Source organism: Opisthocomus hoazin, chromosome 1 (assembly GCF_030867145.1).
Source record: "Opisthocomus hoazin isolate bOpiHoa1 chromosome 1, bOpiHoa1.hap1, whole genome shotgun sequence".
NCBI lineage: Eukaryota > Metazoa > Chordata > Aves > Opisthocomiformes > Opisthocomidae > Opisthocomus > Opisthocomus hoazin.
Window position 1 is genome coordinate 125842741 of NC_134414.1, and position 20407 is coordinate 125863147.

Genomic DNA, 20407 nt, shown 5'->3' on the forward strand with positions numbered 1-20407 from the left:
TAATCAACCATTTACAATTTCAGTAGTTGATGTAGGCCTAAATAGAAACAATATTTTTACACCATGTTGCCATGCCAAACTTACAAAGCCTTTAACCTATACCATTTTGAGTAATATTAGAATTTTAAAGAGTAAAAAAAACCACCAAACCTTATTATTTTTCCACTGTTAATGAAAGAGAACTAAACATCCCTGAGAAGGACCAAATAAGATCTAATGTCAGATGCAGTGAACGGATTCAGTACATCACCAAGCACAACTCAATAGGGAGAGAAGGAGGGATAAAAGAAAGAAAAGACATTGTTCATTAGTATGATACCAAGATTGGCATCAATAAATACTTCAGAAATACTGTAAAACTAATTGTAATATTGCTTAGTGCTAAAGTTACAGCAGTGTTAGTGTACTTTATACTTAAGTTTATGCTATACATAAATATACCTTTAGAAGGTGTCTTGAAGGCCAAAACTTACAAAATTTGAGATTATTAGGAGAACATTCATTAACATTACTTACACCAAGACAGGTTTTCCTGATATCTTAGGGCTGTTTAAAACTTCTATCATGGCTTGCTTTGTTTCTTCCATTCTTGCAACGTCACTGGAATCCACAACAAATATTACACCATAGGACTCAGCATAGTAATTTCTCCAGATATTTCGAATTCTTTTTCCACCTCCTAAATCAAAGATAGTGACTTCAAAGCGTCCCTGTTTAAGGTCAATCTTGGAAAACCCAACTGTTGGGGCCACATCTTCAGGAGATTCTGTCAGAGTTCAAAGAAGAAAGTCTTCAGTAAAAAGTGCCCTTAGTTATTTAAGGGGCATTTTACATTGTGATTTGTGTAGTAAAATTCATATTTTAAAAACATGGAGCAAACCCTCCCTGTTCAGTGACACTATTTTGCTAACCATCTATTTTTTACTTTAAGATTTTCCCTCCCCTCAGGTAATTTCAAATTAACGCACTAATCTCTCCACCAGTTACTTTACATTAATTTAGACAAGAGCACCAGGGGAAAAAAGAGAGGAGAGAAAAAAAAAAAAAAGAACCCAAAATGAAATTTCCAATATTTAACACCACATTTAAACTGAAGCGGTGTTCAGTGTACTGCAGTTTTTACTTTCCCCCTCACCACCAGTGCTCCCTTCTGAACAGTTATATAGCGTTTCCATGGTATTAATCCAAGTTTGAGAAGGAAAACAAACAAAACAGTTAATGCGTTATGACCTGGGAAACCTTGTGCTCTGCCAAATTTATTCTTTACCCTTTCTGGTTGCCAAAACAGCTTCAAAAGTTCAACCAAGGGCTGAGACGAAGGGACTGAAACCATATTCTTCTGAGATGTAAACTACTTGATTGCCTTTATTTAAGATCAGGTTTTGTCCTCTGTGTATTTTTATTTTCTCTTTTTCAGTTTGCCATGCAATATGCTAGGAATCTATAGCTTTATAGCTAACACTTTCGCTTGCTGTCTCCCTTTCTGGAGAGCAAAGAAAGCCTGCACTTGCCTCAAACCACTAAGCTGTCTCTGCAGAGGTGTGTTAATTACAGAATCACAGAATGTTAGGGGTTCGAACGGACCTCTGTGGGTCATCTAGTCCAGCCCCCCTGCCAAAGCAGGGTCACCTACAGCAGGCTGCACAGGATCTCTGCAACTGTTTTATGTAGCTTAGTAGCACATGGCAGGAGAAACAAATGTAAAATTCAATTTGTTGAGAGGAAGAAATAAAGGCATAGTCAAAAGCACTGAACTCTGAAGAGCAGTGCAGAAGCTAAATCACCATCAGCCTTCTGCTACCACGTTGCTTTTTTAAGAGAATCCTTCACACACAGCCGAGATGGGGATTCAGAACAGACCCCTTGGCCAGGGCAGTGTAAGCCAAGTCTCCAGCAAGAGAAGAGTCTGGGACCTCCATTTGTAAAAACTATAGCTTCAGAACTCAGCAGATTTTATTTTGAAGAACATTTTGCACTGTGAGCCATAAGTATGTGCTCTTACAAGAGAGAACAACGTGAACATGAGGATTGGTCAAGGGTGAAAGTTTTTGATGGTGTTGAATGTAAGGGTATACTGCTGAAGCATCTGCTCCTACTGTACAGCAACGTCTCCAGTAATAAACGGTCTTCAACGTAAAAACAGTCTGCTATATAAGCTGCAGATTCATTTTGGCAAATACGACTTTGGTGACCATGCTCATTTGACCAGGAGTCCTAGGAACTGAAATATATTTGGCTTCTTCTAAAATCCAGCAGTCATAACTGCAGGCTACTCCTTATAGGCTGTAAGACTGGTGCACAGCGAAAGCCACTGGTTTTATGAACCCTGAAGACTAACCAAATGTTCTAATCTCTGAAAGCCCTGTTAAGGAAGAAAAAAATTGCTTTCTAAGGCAAGCACTATTCAAGCCCTGGGAAACAGTCACAGAAGTCAGAATTATCTTTTCCTGGAGTTTCCCTTTAGAAACACCCATCTTTATCCCATTTTTTCCCAGAAAAAAAAGGACTTTTAGAACTAACTGTCACATTTAGCTGATAAAGGCATTAAAGTTGATTTTGAAACAGAATGAAAGGCTAAACACTCGTGTTTTCAGGGCAAGATTTGGGAATATAAATGAGACAATACTGAGAACTTCATTCACACTTTAGCAAGTCCGTGAACTTACACATGTGTAAACAGAAAGCCAGGGTGGAGTCTCCAAGTTTTCCAAAACACTAAGTACACTCTTGTTCTTACACAAGATGAAAGTTATTTAGAAAGACAAAAAAAGAAATCAAGTCTACTGATTTTCTTGCTATATACTAAGATGTGTAACACATCATTAACCAGGATATTTTGTATCACTGCATTAATTCAAAGAGAATGTGGTCCACAGCCTTCATTTTCTTTCATTTAAAGTAACTGATGGAGACAGACGGCTTGCTTGTAGTTACAACATTCCTTCAGCTATTTACTGAACTACTGAAAAAACCTTTCTCTAGTCCAAAATTACGCTATGATGCTCACGAAATTTAAACAAGGACCCAGAACGGATTTTGTTGTAATTTAGCATCTTGCACAGTTAACAATACAGTGGTCAATTCAAAGGCACATAAGCACCAAGGTACTCTGAACACTTGGTCTTAGTATTTCCAAGATAATTAAACATCTCTATGGACTGATTTTTTCTGTCTCTAAGGGCTCTAATGCTGCACGGTGCAATGTTCTAAGAGGCAGCTCTCTCCATACTACCTACCTTGTCTCTACATCACACTATTACCTTTGAAAAAGCTGTAGCAGAATAGTAGCAACTTCATTGCACTACCACTGATTTGGTCTACCTTAGCTCAACATGATGTTAATGCAGTGGCCAGTGAGCAAATGCAGAGCTTGCCCTGCTACTTCTGAGCATAAAGCACATGACTGGAAGCACCTACTTTTTAAGTCACGCTAGCATGACTTGCTGGATAATAAAAATCAGGATCTTTGTTTAAAATTTTTCTCTCAGCTGCAGGTCTTCATACAGTGGGGCCTGGGACATGCTCACTTTGGCAACCACATTTGTACCGCTTTTGGTGGTACTATCATCAAATTTTTTTTGTCAGCAATATGGAAGGGAGAGATAAATTAAGAGATGAAACAATATTTTAGATTAAAATTCTGGAAAATTAGTAATTATACTCTTTCAATGCTCTATTAAACAAATTAATTGCTTACCTCCTTGAATTCCTCGGACTGTAGCCGTTTTACCAGCATTATCAAGACCCACCATTATCAGTGTCACCTTCCTCCATAAGGAGAAAAAGAAAAAAGATATTTCAAATCTCTTTTTTTTCTAGCTAGACATGACTTACATTATTAAGATTTTTAATACATGCACAGCAAATCTACCACAAATTGGTAGTAGAAAGAACAGGTATCAAAATACCAAGTAGCAGGCATTGTTACAATTGTGTATCTGGTGTTCAATTACACCATCTGATCAGACAGAACAAAGTATGAAATGGGAAGTCTACAGTCTGTGCTGTAAGTTTCACATGAGACAATGATTTTGCTTTCAACTTGTATGTGCCTGCTGAAATTTAATTTCACGGTACTGCAAATCTTTTCCTTTTTTTCATGTGGTCATGGTCTCTAACAATTTCTGTAATTTCATTTCCATTCACCTGTATTTTTACAGTCTCTCTGCCTCAGAATTGGGCCTATACTAGAAATTTATTTCTGTCTCAATCAATGCATCTGAACACCACTACACAGTATACAACACTTTTGTACACAACATCAGATACTGTAAATAAGCAGCACTGGCGTTTTAAGCAGGAGCAATCTAGACAACAAATGTGCAAACCACTGGTGTTGAATATGTACAATATATTAGCAAACTGATAGACAGGTTAGTATTTACACCAGGATAGGATTTTAAGCAAAGCAACAGCAAAAATATATGTATGTGTACACCTCAGTTGTTCCTCCTATTCACAAAGACTCAGAGTCAGACTCAGAGGAGTCAAAGGAATTTGCTAAATTTTATGCCCCTTTATAGTAAAGGAATACTAAAACCATGGTTATTTCCAGTCTTAAAACTATAATAGCATAACACATGAAGTATAATTTATGCAAGTTCTTTCAGAAGAGCCAAAAAGCTCTGAGTAGCAAACCCAGAATTGAACAGTAGGATCACAGTAATTATACTTTAACAGTAAGCTAAAATCAGAACAGCCCTGACCTTTTAGAAACTCACAATTGTCTATAATACATTGGTGGTGTCAGAAAGCTATTCAATCCGATACAGTTCTTTGAACAGCAGCGCCTTCTGTAAAACTGAAAATGTGTAGCATTGAAGAAAAGAGCAAATCCTCCTACATGAGTGTGAAGTATGTATGTGTGGTGTAGTCTGTATTTCCTTTCCCCACAGTTTGTAAATAGTTTGAAGCAAACTATGTACTTTCTGTGCATCTCTGCTATTTGGAGGGAAATGGATACACGATGTCAAACTAAAAGTAACAGAAACAAATGAGAACAGTAGAATTCCACAACCAAGAATAGATCATCAGTCTACCCACAAAATGCAGTGTTAAGACACTTAGATAACAGTAAGAAAATTAGTAGCATCCTGGGGCTGCAGTCTACTCTAGACAACAAAGTGATTTAACACATTACACTTCAGAATCTCAAAATGCAGAAACTAAATAAGCAAGACAAAAAACCAAATAAATCTTACATAAACATTCTAGTATCACCCCATAACTCTCAACTTTAGAAAACATTATGCAAAGGACAGTATTTTGAACTTCTACTTTCCTGAAGTCAGAAACAAAGTACCTGAATTAAAGATGATTAACATTTCATTTTTAAATTCAGAAGATGCATTGATTCTCTCTTGGAAAAAAAATGACGGATTTTGTCTCAGAATTAGAAAACACAAAACAATGTCATACAGCAAATAAAGTAAAACATAGGTGACTGGACACGAAACACAGTTTGGAAAGGTTAACACAAAAATGCAAGAGAAGTTCACATGTTTACCTGACCGGTTCTTGCCACCGTTTTAACCAGCTGCAGCAATTGGCCATTAGACTGAACATCCCTCTTCACCTGCCATCCAGAGTCCAAAAGCTACAGAAACAATGTGGACAGGCCAGAACAACCCAAGACCACCAAGAAAGCGACTGCAGAGGCCCAGATGTTGTCTTGTTAGTGCTACCAAGGGAAGAAAAAAAAAAAACAACAAAAAACCAAACAGAAGAAATGCATAGTTAGCTCCTACGTATAACCAAGGCAAACTGTTTCCCTAGCAGCAGCCTGTTCATTCAGCGTGTGTCATACTCAGTCAGCCCCATGACAGTCTCATTATGTCTCTCACTTTTCCATCCTCTCACATTTGATCTGTCCCCATTTTACATATCTGGGCAGTAACAACACAATACTCATACAAAATAATAATTCAAGACCACTGCACATAAGAACACTTGCAAGTTAGAGCAGTAAGACACATCAACCTATGAAATTCCAGCATTTGCCTCGCTAACACATCCACAGCTCTGCTGACTGACAGAAAATATGGATCAATTTCAAGCATGTGTAAGCCTTACAAGAACACAACAGGATAAGACATCAAAAGCAAAGAATGTCCTACCTGTTAAGTATATTCATTTAGCTGTCAATTTCTTTTACGTGAAAAGGAAACTGGGTTCTCTAGTGAGTACCTTGAGGACCCAGCAACTTAATATCTACTAATTGTCACCAAATTAAACAGAAGCATCAAGTACTTCCATCATTTCACCAACCCACTTTCTACTCTTCAAGCAGGAGAAAGAAACAGAAAATATTCCTCTTTCTGATGTTGCTCTGTGGAACAATCAATGGAGAATAGCTGCGTGATCATGTGCACGTTTATTTCTTTGCATGCACACTTAACTATGAAAAAGTAAAGCTTACAGGAACCATGCAGTCAAGTGCACAAAGATGCAAAAGCTTTAAAACTCCCTTAGTTATTCAGCTACAATAATCCTATTCCGAACAACAGTACTTGTCCAGGTGAAGGCCCTTTGTGAGTTTTTTTACTTCACGAGTTCAAATCCACAACCTCCCTGGTAGGATGATGCACCAAGTCTGGCTGATATTTTTTTCACAGCAGCCTGTATGGTTGCGTGCTTTGTATTTTTGGCTAAAACACTGCTGATAACACATAAATATTTTGGCTATTGCTGGACATTGTTTGCACAGCATCAAGGCTTTCTTTCCCACCCACCCTGCCCCGTCCCCCTCTCCTCCTAGCCAGCAGGCCAGGGTGGACAAGAGTTTGAGAAGGGACACAACCAGGACAGCTGGCCCCAACTGACGGGAGGCATATTCCATGCCATATAATGTCGTAATCAACACAGAACAGCTCAGGGAAAAAGAGGAGGGAGGGGGAATGTCCATAGTTATTGTGTTTGTCTTCCCAAGCAGCTGTTAAGCGTGCTGAGGCCCTGCTTTCCTGAAAGCAGCTGAACATCTGCCCACCTATGGGAAGTAGTGATTATTAATTCCTCTCTTTGCTCTGCTTGAGCGTGCAACTTTTGCTTTCCCCATTAAACTGCCACTACCTCTAACCTCTCATTTTCCCTCTGTCTTCTCCCCATCCCATGGGAGAGGGGAACGAGCAAGTCACTGGGTGTAGGTTTAGCTGTTGGGCAGAGTCAACCCACCACAGTCCTTCTTGGTGCCCCATGTGGGGCGACAGAGAATGACAGCTTTATCTGAGCACATTACAGCTGTTAATCGGCAGGCTCTGGTGCTGGTCACTGAGCTTGCTCACTTTAGTGTATATTAGAGTCTAGCGCTCGTGAGCGGCTGGGAAAAGCAGTGTGGGTTGCTCCTCCCTTGGGAAAAGGCAAAGCCATTTCTGGGATTATGTTTGCTCAAGTGCACTTGGTGGGTGGAAGGATGGGGAAATCCAGTGTGTAGCTCAAGGAGATCTAAACGTGGGGGAAAATAACCCATGATTTGAGTTGTATGTTACAGGAACAGTAACAGCAGGAACAGTACAGCAGGGCCCACTTGAACCAAAGGAGGATGAGCCTCATGAGGAACCAGGCGGGTGTTGCCGTGACTCAACCCAAATGGGTCCTGGCACCCAAGAGTCCAACGTACCGCTTCCCCTGCCCTGAGCGACCACCTGCAGAGACGGGGTCCAAGTCATCAGCTGCTCTTATTCGGGGAAGGGGGGTGTGTGTGGTGGTGGGGCTACGGAATAGGCAAATAATATCTGTGCATAGGTCATGGGACAGGGAATGGTGGTTAATGACACACCAGTCTCTCTTCCAGAGATTATCACAACCCTTGCAGAAGGAAAGTGCACTATCACCTCAGCTCAGAGGCTCATATCATCTTAGCTCACATACTGATCAGAAGCTTAAGCTAAAAAAACAACTGGATTCATATCAGAGCAGCTGAGATGCAGACAGGTATTTCCCACTGCTAACTTGCCTCCATCAGCAGATTAACTGGTAGTGACACTTTGAATCACCATAGCAAGTTTCCTAAAGCTTGTTTCTCAGAATTCCTCTTTTTTTAACAAATAATTTCCTTTCATATTTTAAATGACAACTAACCTCAAACTAAGGTGATTTCAAATGATGCAGAAAACTGAATAATTAAAGATTACAACAACTTTCCAAAGCTGTCATCTTCTCAATCTAGATGAATAAAAGTGGAAACAAAATTGAGGAACTATCCCTAACAAACATTTTCTGACCCTAACAAACTATGATGATTTATACACGTAGGAACTGAGAACCCATCCTGATCTTGTGAAGCTTCTGTATTCACAGATACCTTTGTGTGCATCTACCATCATTCAGTGTCAGAAACAGGTCAGATTTCTCCCAGAGCAGAGACAAGAGATAGTCTTTAAAGATTTATATTCTGTTATACAAGACCACCTGAGAATAGCTTCTCCATAGGAGAGCTTAGCATATGAACATTAATAAAGCTCCTAAAAAGGAGAGCAAGATGATTACCAGTATTAGAAGTACCAAAATCAGGCTCTGAAGAATCCAAAATAAAAAGAAACCCACACCCTACATGCAGTGGAGTACAGTGCCTCAAGAAAGCTAACTTTGATAACATAGCTACACAAATTTTCAGCTAGTTCTGCTGAAAAGCAAAAGGTAGCAGCTCAACGAACAATGCACTGACAAAAATGTAACATTTTCAGTGCCTGAGCATCACCACAGAACAATTCCCCCTTCCATATTATACAGTCTAGCTTTGGAAATTGTCACAAAATCACTCTGAAGCACAGATATGGCCCATAACATTCAAATCGGATTCATGAGATGAAGAAAACTTGTCAAAGATTGAAGAGCAGCAGATGACTATGTCATAGCAGAGGAATCTTGTTTAAATATGAAATCCCAAAGAGAGGTGACCAGGAGGTGACAAATAAGACAAAAAAATCCAAAAGATGCCACTATAGGAAGAAAGGGCATTCAACACTGCTGAGAAAAATATGGTAGGGAGGCAAATCACATTGTGTTATGCTATTTTGGAGAGACTTGATCTCTGAAATATGTATGGAACATACTACATGTATTTCATATGTTGCATTAACAATGTTTAGAAGTTGCTCCAGACATTTTATCTGTCAGCTTGAACACTCTATGTTTGTTGAGGTGAAGCAAAACCAACACGCCCACAAGCTCAGAAATACGTAAAACTGTGTAGTGAAGCCAGTGTACCATTTAGTCAGCAGGTCAGCACAAGCGTCAAGGACTATGAATGTCAAAGATGCCATTTTTAGCTGAGAGAATAGGTGTACTACAGAGATGAACATGACAGATAAATGCATTAACTCTTAACGCTTTAGACTGAGAGCTACTTAGCAGCCCGTATGTACGCGATCCAAAGCACTGGGTACCAGCAAAGTCTACATCCAAAGTCATCCAATGGATAAGTTTATCTATTTCCATATCAAAGTAGAAAACAAGCACCTTTTACACGTTTCACTGTCAGAGTTTACATTAAATGTTCTGCCTTTGGTGGAGGCTTTTACGGTAGAGAATTTTTTCAATCATACCAAGCTCTCGCTTTTTTTAAAACATAATTAAACAAATCATTTAAAGCTGACCTTCCTCATAAAGTTTAATTCTTTAACTTTCTACCGCAATGTTCCTTGCCCGACTTGTTTAATTATTGGTTATAAGAACACTGTATTTCATTTGTGTTATATTATGAACAGCAAGCCAAGCGACTGGGCAGTGAAGAAGGCATACCCAGAAAAACCCTCTGCCGAGATTGCAGTGTAGTTAACACGTGCATGAAGCGCAAGCAAGAACTGCAACATCTTGAAAGACGGCAGCATACAAGTACTTGTGAAAAACAGCCCTAGGACCATGAGCTCTTCTGTAAAGAAAAGTTACTGCAAGACCAGCAGTTGCACGTGAGTTTCTGCACTTTCCAGCCACCTTCCTACCCGTCCTGGGTCCCCAGAAAAGAAGCAGCCCTAAATTCCAGTGACTTTGGCTCCGGCATGTTTCCTCCGCTTGCCTCTTCTACTGCGGGAGTACTTTTGTTTTTCCGGTTTTAACCCCAACGTTTCATTGCAAACCCACCCCGCGCTGCTCAGAGCCTGGCACGCAGGCTGCCGAACGCCCGCCGCCCGGGGCTGCCTCTGCAGACACACACCGGTGCGCTCGACGCGGCGGGACCGGAGCGCAGCCGGAGAGGCTCGACCCCGCCGACAGCGGGCCCACCCCAGGCCCCCCCCGGGCGCGAACACCGGCGAGCGGCTCCCCGCGAAGGGCCCCCGAGCCGCCCGCCGCGCACGGCGCTGCCGGGAGGGAGCACAGGCCGCGCCCGTGGCCGCGGCAGCACTTACCGGCCGCTCCGCGGGGGCGGTGAGGCCGCGCGGCCCGAGCGCTAACGGCTCCGCGCCCCAGAGGACTCCGCGCCGCGCAGGCCGTCCCCGCCACGGCGGCGGCCGGCGGGGCCTGGCGTTGCCCCGGGCAGCGGGAGGCCGCGGCCGAAGGCGGGGAGCGGCGAGGGGCAGACGGCGGCTCCGCTCCGCTCAGCTCCGCTGCGCCGGGCCCGACGCGGCCGCTCCGGGGTCACGTGGTCGGCGCCCCTCTCACGCGGAGCCGCCCATTGGTCGAAGCCGAGATCTCCGAGGCGGCGGGGACGCGTAGCCAGGCCGGTAACCCGTGGTTACCGCCAACGGGACACGGGAAGGGACAAACTTGGCGGCAGCAGCGGAGAGCGAAGGCTGCGCGAGGGGACTGGCCCGCGGCTAACCAATAGGAGCGGGCGGCTCCCTCGGCTCCCGCGGAGGATCAGCCAATCAGCTTTAAGGGGGCGAGGACAGAACGCTCCCCCGCGGCGCGAAAGTAAACAGCGGGGCGCGCGACCCTGGGGATGGCGCGAGCGTCCCGCCGTGCCGGCGTTGCGGGGCCCGTTCCCGCTCGCGCGAGGCCCTCCCTGGTTTGCGCCCTCCCGCGCGCCGGGAGCCGCTCCCGGGCAGGATGCTCCGCGGACCCGCGCGCGCCCGGCCGCCGCCCCCGGGGCCGCCGGTCCGGCGCGAGCCGCCCCCGGAGCCCTGGTGACGCTCCCGCCGCGCAGCGCTGCCCGGAGACGGCCCAGCCCTTCCCCCCCCTTCCCGCCCCGCTGCCCCTCCCTCCCGCCCCTAGAGGCTCGCCCGGCCCCGCCGCCCCGCAGAGGAGCCGCCGCCGCGCATTCACGGCGCCGTGCCCGGTCCCGGCCCCCCGGCAGCGATGAGGCCGCGGGGCAGGCGATGCCTCCCGCTGCTGGCGGGCCTGGCGGTGGCCATCGCCCTGGCGGAGGCCGCGACCTGTGAGTGAGTGAGGCGGAGCGGGGGGGGGGGGGGGGGGCAGACAGGCGCACGCGGGGGCCAGCAGGGCCGGGGCGCGCGGGGGTGTCCGTCAGCGCCCCTCGCCCGCCCGACGGCCGGTCCCTCAGCGCCGGGGCCGAGCTGCCCCGCGGGGCCCGGCGTCGTTCCCCGCGGCGAGGGCGGGCGGCCCTCCCCTCTGGTCCGGTGCGTCGCGGCCTCCCTGCGCGGGCCGGCGCGCCTTTCCTCCCGCCGGGTTTGGGCGCTCTCCCGGGGCAGCCGAGCTGTAAGGCGGGTCCGGTCGCTGCCCGGCAGCTGTCGGTGGCCGACGCGCAGCTCCGCAGCCCGGGGGAAGGTGTGCCCGCATGCGGCGCGTGGTGCGCTCGGCAGGTCGCGGTCTCGGGAGAGCGGCGTCGTCGTGGCGTCCAGGTCAGCAGCCCGGACGCTGGGGGTGAGTTCAGACCCCTCAGCCGGAGCTGCTTGCTCTCGCAGACAGATAACAAAATAAAAAAATCAGAGCTTGCATCTTTGACGTGGAAGTCTTTGCGCTCAGTACGAAAAGAAGACAGTGTCCGTCTGGAACAAGCAGAATTGCAGCTCAGGAAGCCTCTTTCTGACGCGTTTTACTAATGATTAAACAGGCAGAAGAAAAATAAATAGTTTATTATTAGGACTTCTGTTTGAATGCCAGGGATTCTGACTGTGAAAGGAACGGTCTGGGAAGGTGAAAGTTCATTTTATAACTTATTTTTTAACAGGTCCTAAAAATGTATCTAAGAAATCTTCTGTCATGTTCTTTTCTCCCGTTTTCATCACATTTTCTGTTCCGTTTCTCTTCCCCACTGCGTATCTTGTCAGTTTTCTCTTTTATGAACAGTGAGAAGTCAGAAGTTGCTCTACTCATGCAAAATTTCCATGGTCTGTGTAGTCTGGTATCCTATCCCTGGCTCTGAGCAATGCCAGGGATTTCTGGGATGGGGGGGGGGTGGGAACGGAAAGCAGAGAGACCTTAATAATGCAGATTGTACCATTCGATAATCATAATGTAAAGTTGCCTCTCTGCAAGTCTTAGTGCAGCTGCATTTGGCTCAACATCCAGTGAGGGACAAGCTTTAGATAAGATGCAGAAGGAACAGACAAAGATTAGCAGTTGGTTGGCTTTATTTTGTTGGCTGCATAAAGCTGATGTCAGTGATGAGCATTTCGGGAGACGCCAGTTGCTCAGATTATGGAGCTGGTTGCAATACAACAGCTGTACAAATGGAGTGACACCACTTTCTACAGTGGCATCACATTTCCTTTTTGTTGAGTTTATTGGGTCTTCTGAGTTTCTGGGAGAGAGCACTAGTAGGCTACCACTGCTTTCCGCAACTGTGGTATTGGGTAAGCAGCTGTAAGCTGTGTTTAACTACCCTGCTGAAGACAGGTTTGTAGCTGCGTCTGCACTGCGAAACAGCTGTGAGGAACCACTGAATCTCATCCTCTACCCCCATTTTTTTTTTTCTTTTTCAGTAGCATTACCTCCAAACAGGTGCTTGGTAAGTAATCACTACACAGTGTCTGTACAGCACCTACTGAAATGGTACAGCTATTGAATTCCATAAGGCTTCAGTGATAATCAAGTGAAATATGCAGAGTTCATTAAGGGTTAGCTATTGGCTTGGCGGGGTCAGAAGTGGGCTGGAGTTTCCTGTAACCAAACTGGCAGCAGCAGCGTCAGTCAGGATTGTCTGGGTTTGTTTTTTTTAATAAAGGTCCTATCATAATCGTTGTAAGGGAAAAATAGGAGATTAAATACACTACTAATTCTGTACATGTGAATTGAAATATTTGCAATAAAAATACAGAATTTGCATTGAGTTATATGTTTTATTTAAACTCAGAAGTCATGGGAAATCAGCTTAGGAGAAAGCTGAACTGCTGTGATGTAGCGGAATAGGCCTGTTTCCATTACGCCACTGTACTGAAAACATGAGGTGGGCAGTGTCACATCTGGTGTCATGTCCTCAAGAACATTGCACGCGCTTGGAATTTTGCACTTTGTTTACTGAAAAGCTGTGTCAAAAGGAGAGTGATGTTGCTAGGAGTCGCAACAAGATTGTTTAAAGTCAGCTATGGGTTAGGCTTCATCTACACCACAGGGCCTCTGCCCCAAAGCTGTGTCAGCATGACTGCACTGGTGGTAACCTCCAATGCAAACAAAATCGGCAGGTGCAGGGCACAGTTTTACTGTTTTGCTGTCACTCCTGTTGCCTCAGAACAGATGGACTTTCTGCACCCTTCTTAATGGTCTGCTTTTATGTAATGACAAATACAGCCATTTACCCAAATTAATTAAGATGACATGGCTAGCAACAGTTAGTTATAAATAAACTATCACCATGTTTTTCTGCTTTTCAGTGCAGTTAGGGCTCAGAAGAGCTCTCGCGAGACCCTTCTTGTCCTGTCCTCTTGCCGTGCTTTTTGCCAGTCTCCCAGCAGACTATGTTAGTGGTGGGCTCATGGATGGAGATGAAGGTTCCAGGAGATCCACGGTTGCAGCAGTTTCCAATTCATTGCTCCCCCTAACTGCTGCATGAAAGATACATAACAACCAGAGAATCCAAATCCAGCTCCTCAGATACATTGTCAACAGCCCTTGAGATGTACTTACGATCTACCTTAAGATTTGTGAAAGTGGAAAAAAGTAGAGGAGGAAAGCAGGCTTGAATCATTTATTTTGTGCCAAGAATTTCTGGAAGTGGGGGCCCAGAAAGTGAGAGAAGGCTTTGCTTTCTCCAAGCAGTTTTGTTGAGGATCAGTCTTCACCTCACAGAGTTCCTTCCATTCTCCAGCAAGACCACCATGTAGATCAACATGTAAATAAGAAGAAATGGATACCAGGCTGTTGCCTGCTCATACACTTAGTGGTAAGGAAGGGCACAAGCTAACTTCTCCTTGCATTTCTAAACACCTTGCTGGTTGGTCTCCAAGATAAAGGTGTGCTTCAAAACTTCAGAGGTATGCTGTAGCAGGGTCCCACCTTCTGCTCAGGAAATCTTACCTATTGCCTTGCCAGGAAGATTAGTCTTTGTCCCACATCAAATACCTTTAGGATGCTGTAACGGAAAGCTTCCTTCAGGTCATTGTCCAATGTTGCAGCACTTTGGAGTGCTTCAGTTGTGTTCCCCATCATCTGATAGAGACCTTTAGTAATATGTTTAGGATGGTGTAGTTTTAGTTGCATCTGTCACCTTAAAGCTATTCTCGCTTCAAGTTCTGGGCCTCATTGGCTGCTCTTTCTAATAAGCCTTCTAAGTTTTTTCTTTCCTGTCAGTGCACAGGCATTGGGAGGCTGTTCTCTGACACTTGGCTGCTGGCATGTCTCTTAAAGGCACTCTGTGTTTGAGGTATTACATGCTCATAAACAGTATCAAATTGACTATGTCTGCTTGGTCTTCTTCGTAGACCAGTGATGGATATGTATGTACACCATATCTGGTTTGCACTGCAGGTGTCATGACCCTCACACTGTTGTGCTGGTCGGAGAGGTTAAGCTGCGTAAAGGCTGATAAAAGGGCAGATGTAGAAGTGTGGTGTTCTCTAGTTAACATATGTCAGCCTTGGTCTTTAACCCTATGAGCTGGACTTTTTCCAGTTATGCTCATCCATTTTTCTCTTAATCAGAAGGTATGTCCAAAAACTAAAATAACGAGGGAGTCTAATTTGGTTGCTGTTCCTGTAGTGTTGTGTGCTCTACAAAGAAAACTGGAGCAACCAGACATCTTTAATTTTTAATATAATTTCCTAACTTATTTGTTCACAATTTGTGCACAAGTCAATAAAATAGCAATAACAAAATACGTGAAGATTAAGTAATGACATGTACCATGATGAATTCAAAATACAAAATTTAGCTAGGATTGTATTTTATCTTGGTAAAATGTGAATGTATTTGTAGGTTGTCTGCCTTGACATTTCTCAGGTTATCATTCTCACCTTTTACTTTATCTTGTTCTTTACAGTTCCGAAAAATAAAATTTTATGTTAATTACATATAACAAGTAGCCTGATTTCATAGAGCACATTTTTGGTCTCACATCCGTTAAATAAGATCAGAATATTTACTTCTAGATCACTGAAAGGCTTTGCAACATTTTTCCATCTATTGGTCACATATCTTACTTTATAATATCCATAGCTAAAATAAGTCTTGTCCTGAATATGACATTTAAATCATGCTTCGGGCATAGCATTGCACAACCTTTTTTTTTGGTGACTCTGGATTTTTTTGGGTCAGAAACAGCTCCCTCACATACAGAAAACAGAATCTTGGGATGTTCTTGCCCACATTTTCCAAAATGATAGCAAACAGCAGCACCATGACTAAGCATTTCTTTCATATTTTTGTGTGAGATTCTCATATTTGTTCAGTGCTTAGAGTGTTTTTCATCTGTTAAAAATTAAATAAATAACAACAGAGCTCCTTTGTTTCTACAAAGTTTTATCCCAGCAGTATGCCTCTCAGTTCCTGGTGAGGAAACGCCGAGCAAATTCTTTTATGGAAGAAAGTAAGAAGGGAAATCTAGAAAGAGAGTGCATTGAAGAATTATGCAATAAGGAAGAAGCCAGGGAAATCTTTGAAAATAATCCTGAAACTGTAAGTATCTGATGAATATCTGTGAGGTAGATAGTAGTTCTTTGCAGAGGGAAAGCTAGAAGTACATAGAAGTCACACTGCAAAGCCAAAGAAACCCCACCATGCAGACCAAGAATTGGCTTGAAATTCTTTTGTGTAGAAAGCCTGCACAATTAATAATGAAGACTGTGTAAGCAAAGAAAATAGTAGACATTTTAATTTTCAGTACGGATCACCAGTTCTAGACCACAGTTGTCTGCAGGCGTTCCATGTGGGGAAACTGTTGGCTTCAATTAAAGTTTTACACAGAGGATGCGTGGCAGTGCAGCCCTTTTAGTGAAGGAGCTTTCTTCCTAGTGGGGAGAACTCTGTTCCTCAGTTCATTCCCGCTGCACATTGCTTAGCATTAAGTGTATTTTGTTCAGCTTTGTACTATAAAAGGCTTGTTACAAAATATGTGGGTAAAATGAATTCTTGTTTTGCAAACTATGTCAATTTTATTTTCAGTCTTTGATAACATTGCATGTATTCAGATATACTGATTGTTAAGATTAAATTGTTTCAGTAATCAATGATCAGTTGTTTTTAACAATTTCTGTTTTAGTAACACTTTTCACTTTATTTGGAATGAATTGCGTATGAGATGTTCAACCTATTCGGGGGGTTTTTTTGTTTATTTTAGGGTGAAAAAGGGAAATAAAGGAGGCTGCTCTGCATCCAATAATAGCATTAGGCAAGATCCTCCTATTTAAAGAGACAATTTTCAAAGTCATTTTGACACCCAATTCATTTTCATCGCCTTCACTTTGAAAATGTCCAGTTCAGTGCAGTATCTTAATCTCTCCACTGAGTCTTGTGTTTATTAAATAATCTGCTGTTTTAGCCTAAGCAGTAGTGATATAGAAAACTTTGTCTGTAGTCAATGAGTTAAAGTGACTTTTTCTTTCTTGCTTCTTGTATAGTTATAATACCAAAATATTTTAAAACATATTCAGTGATATATTTTGCTGTAATTCTATCTACCTTAAATTTTTCTTACTCTTCATTTTTCTTTTCTTTTCTTTCTGCAGGAGTATTTTTATCCCAAATATTTAAGTAAGTACAAAAAACCTGAACAACTCTAGTATATCATTCATTGGTCTTATTTGGATAATACTAGTGTAGTTACTCTGCCCATAGCACTTGAATGATTTCTGTGCTGATTATAATGCATCGTAGCTCCTAGGCTGTTCTGTGTGCTTAGATCCTAGCAGAGGCATTCAGAAGGTTGGTCTGTGATCAGCTGTCCTTAATATGCCCAGACAAGTTTTTGAATTCAAGCTGTGAGAACAGGCTCTTTGAAGATTCCATGCATAAGCTGTTGTAATTTCAGTCTAAATGAGTGTTTGTATCACAAGCAGGTTGTGTTGGTTTGCATTTGCAGGCTGCCTTGCCTCCTATCGAGCAGGGGTTTTCAGGGTTACTGCAGTTACTCCAGATTCTCCAGCTGACCTGAGGGCTTGTGTCAATGGTAAGTGCTGCTGTTAAATACTTCACCTAATGCACTCAGATCTAAGAACACACACGTACATGTCTCAAAAGCAGTTCACATAGGCAAAAAATAGAGAGAAATCTCTATTTAACTCAGGCAAACTCAATAATCTGGAACAGAAATTGACAAAAAATATTAGATGAGACAGAGCATTTTCAGAGCAAGCAATGCAAGTGACTGTTTATAAAGCATGCTGGAAAAGAAACATAATTAACTGCAAAATGGAAGGCAGAATTATTCCAGAAACATAGAAGCATGTCCTACACCAACTCACCAACGTTCCCTAGTGTGTCCTTTGTACTCTACCATGTCTTTAATAGTTATGCCTGACTCTTTACATCTAGCATGTTCTGTTCTGTCAGATAAAGGAAGAGAACATCTGGTTAATTCTCCTTTGTGCCACTCTGGCCCATAGTTACACTGTAGCCCTTCATGAAGTGGGTAACATTACCAGCTGAAAAATTCAAGTGTTAGCTGGAAGACATAGCCGTTGACTCCAGACACAAGAAGATCACAAAGCATGAAACTTGTGACGTTGCTTAAATATTTTGTAAGTCCAGTGTGAATTGTGTTTTTTCTAGTAAATTCACAGGAAGCATACCGTATTTCCTGCTTGTCACAACTGCAACGTGTCTCTTAAACCTTTACAGCTGGGTTACATCAAAGAAGCTTTGAATTGGTTTGAATAGGGATACTTGTCCTAAAACACCTGACGCTGTTTTTACCATTGAAAGCAACGGATGGCAAAAAAATCCTTAGTAATTACACTGCACATGGTCATGGATGAACATATTTTCCAGATCACTTGGCCAACGTGACTGCTGTCACAAACTAAAAGGTTCTCCCATTCATATCACTCTTTCTCGCTCATTAGAGGTCCTGGGAGGAAAGGATTTGGTGGAGTTGTGTGAACGTGCAGTGTTTCTGCACTACTCAGTGAGAAATAGTAGTTTACTTGATGGTCACTGTTTTTCTCCATTTGGATTCACATTATAAAATCAAATTAAATAAACTGTTAGTATTGGTCAGTCACCATGATAAAGGAGAAGTAAAGAGAGTATGCATAAAATTTTCAAGTGTTTCTAAGGCTTAAATATTCAGCGAAATTTATGAGTGTATCTGAAAAAGAGCTACTGCTGAGAAAGTGGAATTTAAAATTCCCATTAAAACTATGTCACATTTTTTTAAAATGTGTTTTCATCAAGACAAAGATTTTGTGATACTGATATCAGCAGATTTTGTTTTAAGTTTTGTCTTTCTGAACTTATTGATGCAAATTGTTTTGATATTGTCAAAATGAAAACTCCAATTTTCCTAATGAGAAATAATTAATTAATTATAAGAATTAGTTTATAATAATACAGTAGCTAGTTTCAATATCAAGCTGAAAAAAAATAAAGGAATTAAAAATAACAATGCAAACAGAATCGATAAATAATGTCATTGTTTTCATATTTGTGCAAAAGACTTATTTCAGAACACAAATGAACACATATTTAAGGACACGCATTTCTGGATAAACAGTTACTAAAATATGTGAATATATTGACTTTCTAATCCCCATCTAGGAAGGAGAAGGAAAAATTTCACAGGAATAGAAGACCCTTTTTCTTACTTTTCTAATCCAAGCAGGTATCTAAGCTGCATCTTTAAGTCTCTAAACATCTATATCCCATAAATCTACATACTTAATTACTTTTGAAGATAAACACTTAAAAATCCCTGCATTTACACCTATCCAGCTCATCATGACATACCTCATAGATACCAGAGCTCTGAGTGGCAGAGGATGCAGGTACCACAACACATTTCTTGCCACCCTTTCTGTTGCAGGCTGACTATATCTTCTGACATTTAGTTGCCGTCAAAAGTGTTTATCAAAAAGCATTGCTGTGTAGTAGGTCAGAGGCACCCTGAATTGGGAAAAGAACACCAAGCCAGCTTTCGGAACAAATGGCTGCTACGTTACTGTTCCTGCAGTGGCATCTTACTTATCTGTGGACATAACCTCTGTGTCCATCCATGCCTATCGATCCTGTCTTTTCTTCTTCCTCTAGTGTATGTCACCAGTTCTCCTGTTTTTCATTCATTGGTTTCCTCAATTTTCTTGCCATTTATATCCTTAATTCACCTTGTTCCATATACTCGTGTTTCACACTGCCAACCCAATCCATCTTTTCTCAGTTCAGACGCTCACAAGTCATCACTGCCTTTTGCTCAGAAACATTTAGTCGTTTGTTCCCCAGTTGCACACTCTGAGGGTAACTCCACGTACATCTTTTATGAAATACCTTGCTCGTACCAAGCTTATACCACACTTGTTCCTGGACCTACAAAAGCAGTAAATTATCAAAAAACAGAAAAAAAAGGTAGAGAGTTCTCGAAGTTAGATTTGGAAATTGCTGTGAAGGATCCATACGTAAACCCCATTCCTTCTATTTCATCTGTGCAATTTCTTCTGTCAGTCTTCATCTGCAACTGGAGTCCTTTGATCTGCAATATAAATATTACATGACATGCAGCACCTGTTCTAGAGGTGCTCTGTAGTTTTGGAGCTTGGCTGGCCTTTGGGCTTTTGGATTTACTTGAAGAAGAATTTAATTAGAAGTAGATTTAATTGACAAATATACTAACACAGATTTTGCTAAGCTTTCTTAGTCACAGAAGGCTAAACTTTTAATGGGGCTCAGTTCTTTAGTTCTTTTGAGTGAAATAAGAAACGGTTAAGAAATCCGCTGAGGCCTTAGGTACAGAATCATAGCAAGTTTTGGTCTGCAGGAACGTTGCCTTTCATTCCACCTTTTGGAATCTGTACATCACAAAATCCTTTCTGCTTTTCATTCTGCTATCTGTTCTTTTAGGACGCTACTTTTTTTTTTTAAAAAAAAAAAAAACCCACCATGCATCAGAATTACACTCCAGAGCTTTGCAAGAATGTTAAAGTAGAAAAAT

General features: G+C 42.4%; 2 protein-coding genes across 4 annotated transcripts in view; one reads left to right on the top strand and one right to left on the bottom strand.

The window, feature by feature from the left end:
- ARL13B (ARF like GTPase 13B) overlaps positions 1-10440 on the bottom strand; it is a 49560-nt gene extending 39120 nt beyond the window's left edge. For 2 of the 3 annotated variants that reach the window (XM_075434924.1, XM_075434917.1), the window contains exons 1-4: positions 10344-10440; positions 5507-5680; positions 3698-3768; positions 517-766 (exon numbers count right to left, since the gene is read on the bottom strand). In XM_075434924.1, the coding sequence (XP_075291039.1) occupies positions 517-766; positions 3698-3768; positions 5507-5565 (380 nt within the window). In that variant the 5' untranslated portion in view covers positions 5566-5680; positions 10344-10440. The remainder of the gene's footprint in view (positions 1-516; positions 767-3697; positions 3769-5506; positions 5681-10343) is intronic. The other variant, XM_075434933.1, reaches the window with a different exon arrangement.
- Positions 10441-11163: 723 nt separating this feature from the next.
- PROS1 (protein S) overlaps positions 11164-20407 on the top strand; it is a 34044-nt gene continuing 24800 nt past the window's right edge. The window contains exons 1-4 of the mRNA XM_075434949.1: positions 11164-11311; positions 15788-15945; positions 16995-17019; positions 17348-17434. Coding sequence (XP_075291064.1) covers positions 11233-11311; positions 15788-15945; positions 16995-17019; positions 17348-17434 — 349 coding nt within the window. The 5' untranslated portion in view covers positions 11164-11232. The remainder of the gene's footprint in view (positions 11312-15787; positions 15946-16994; positions 17020-17347; positions 17435-20407) is intronic.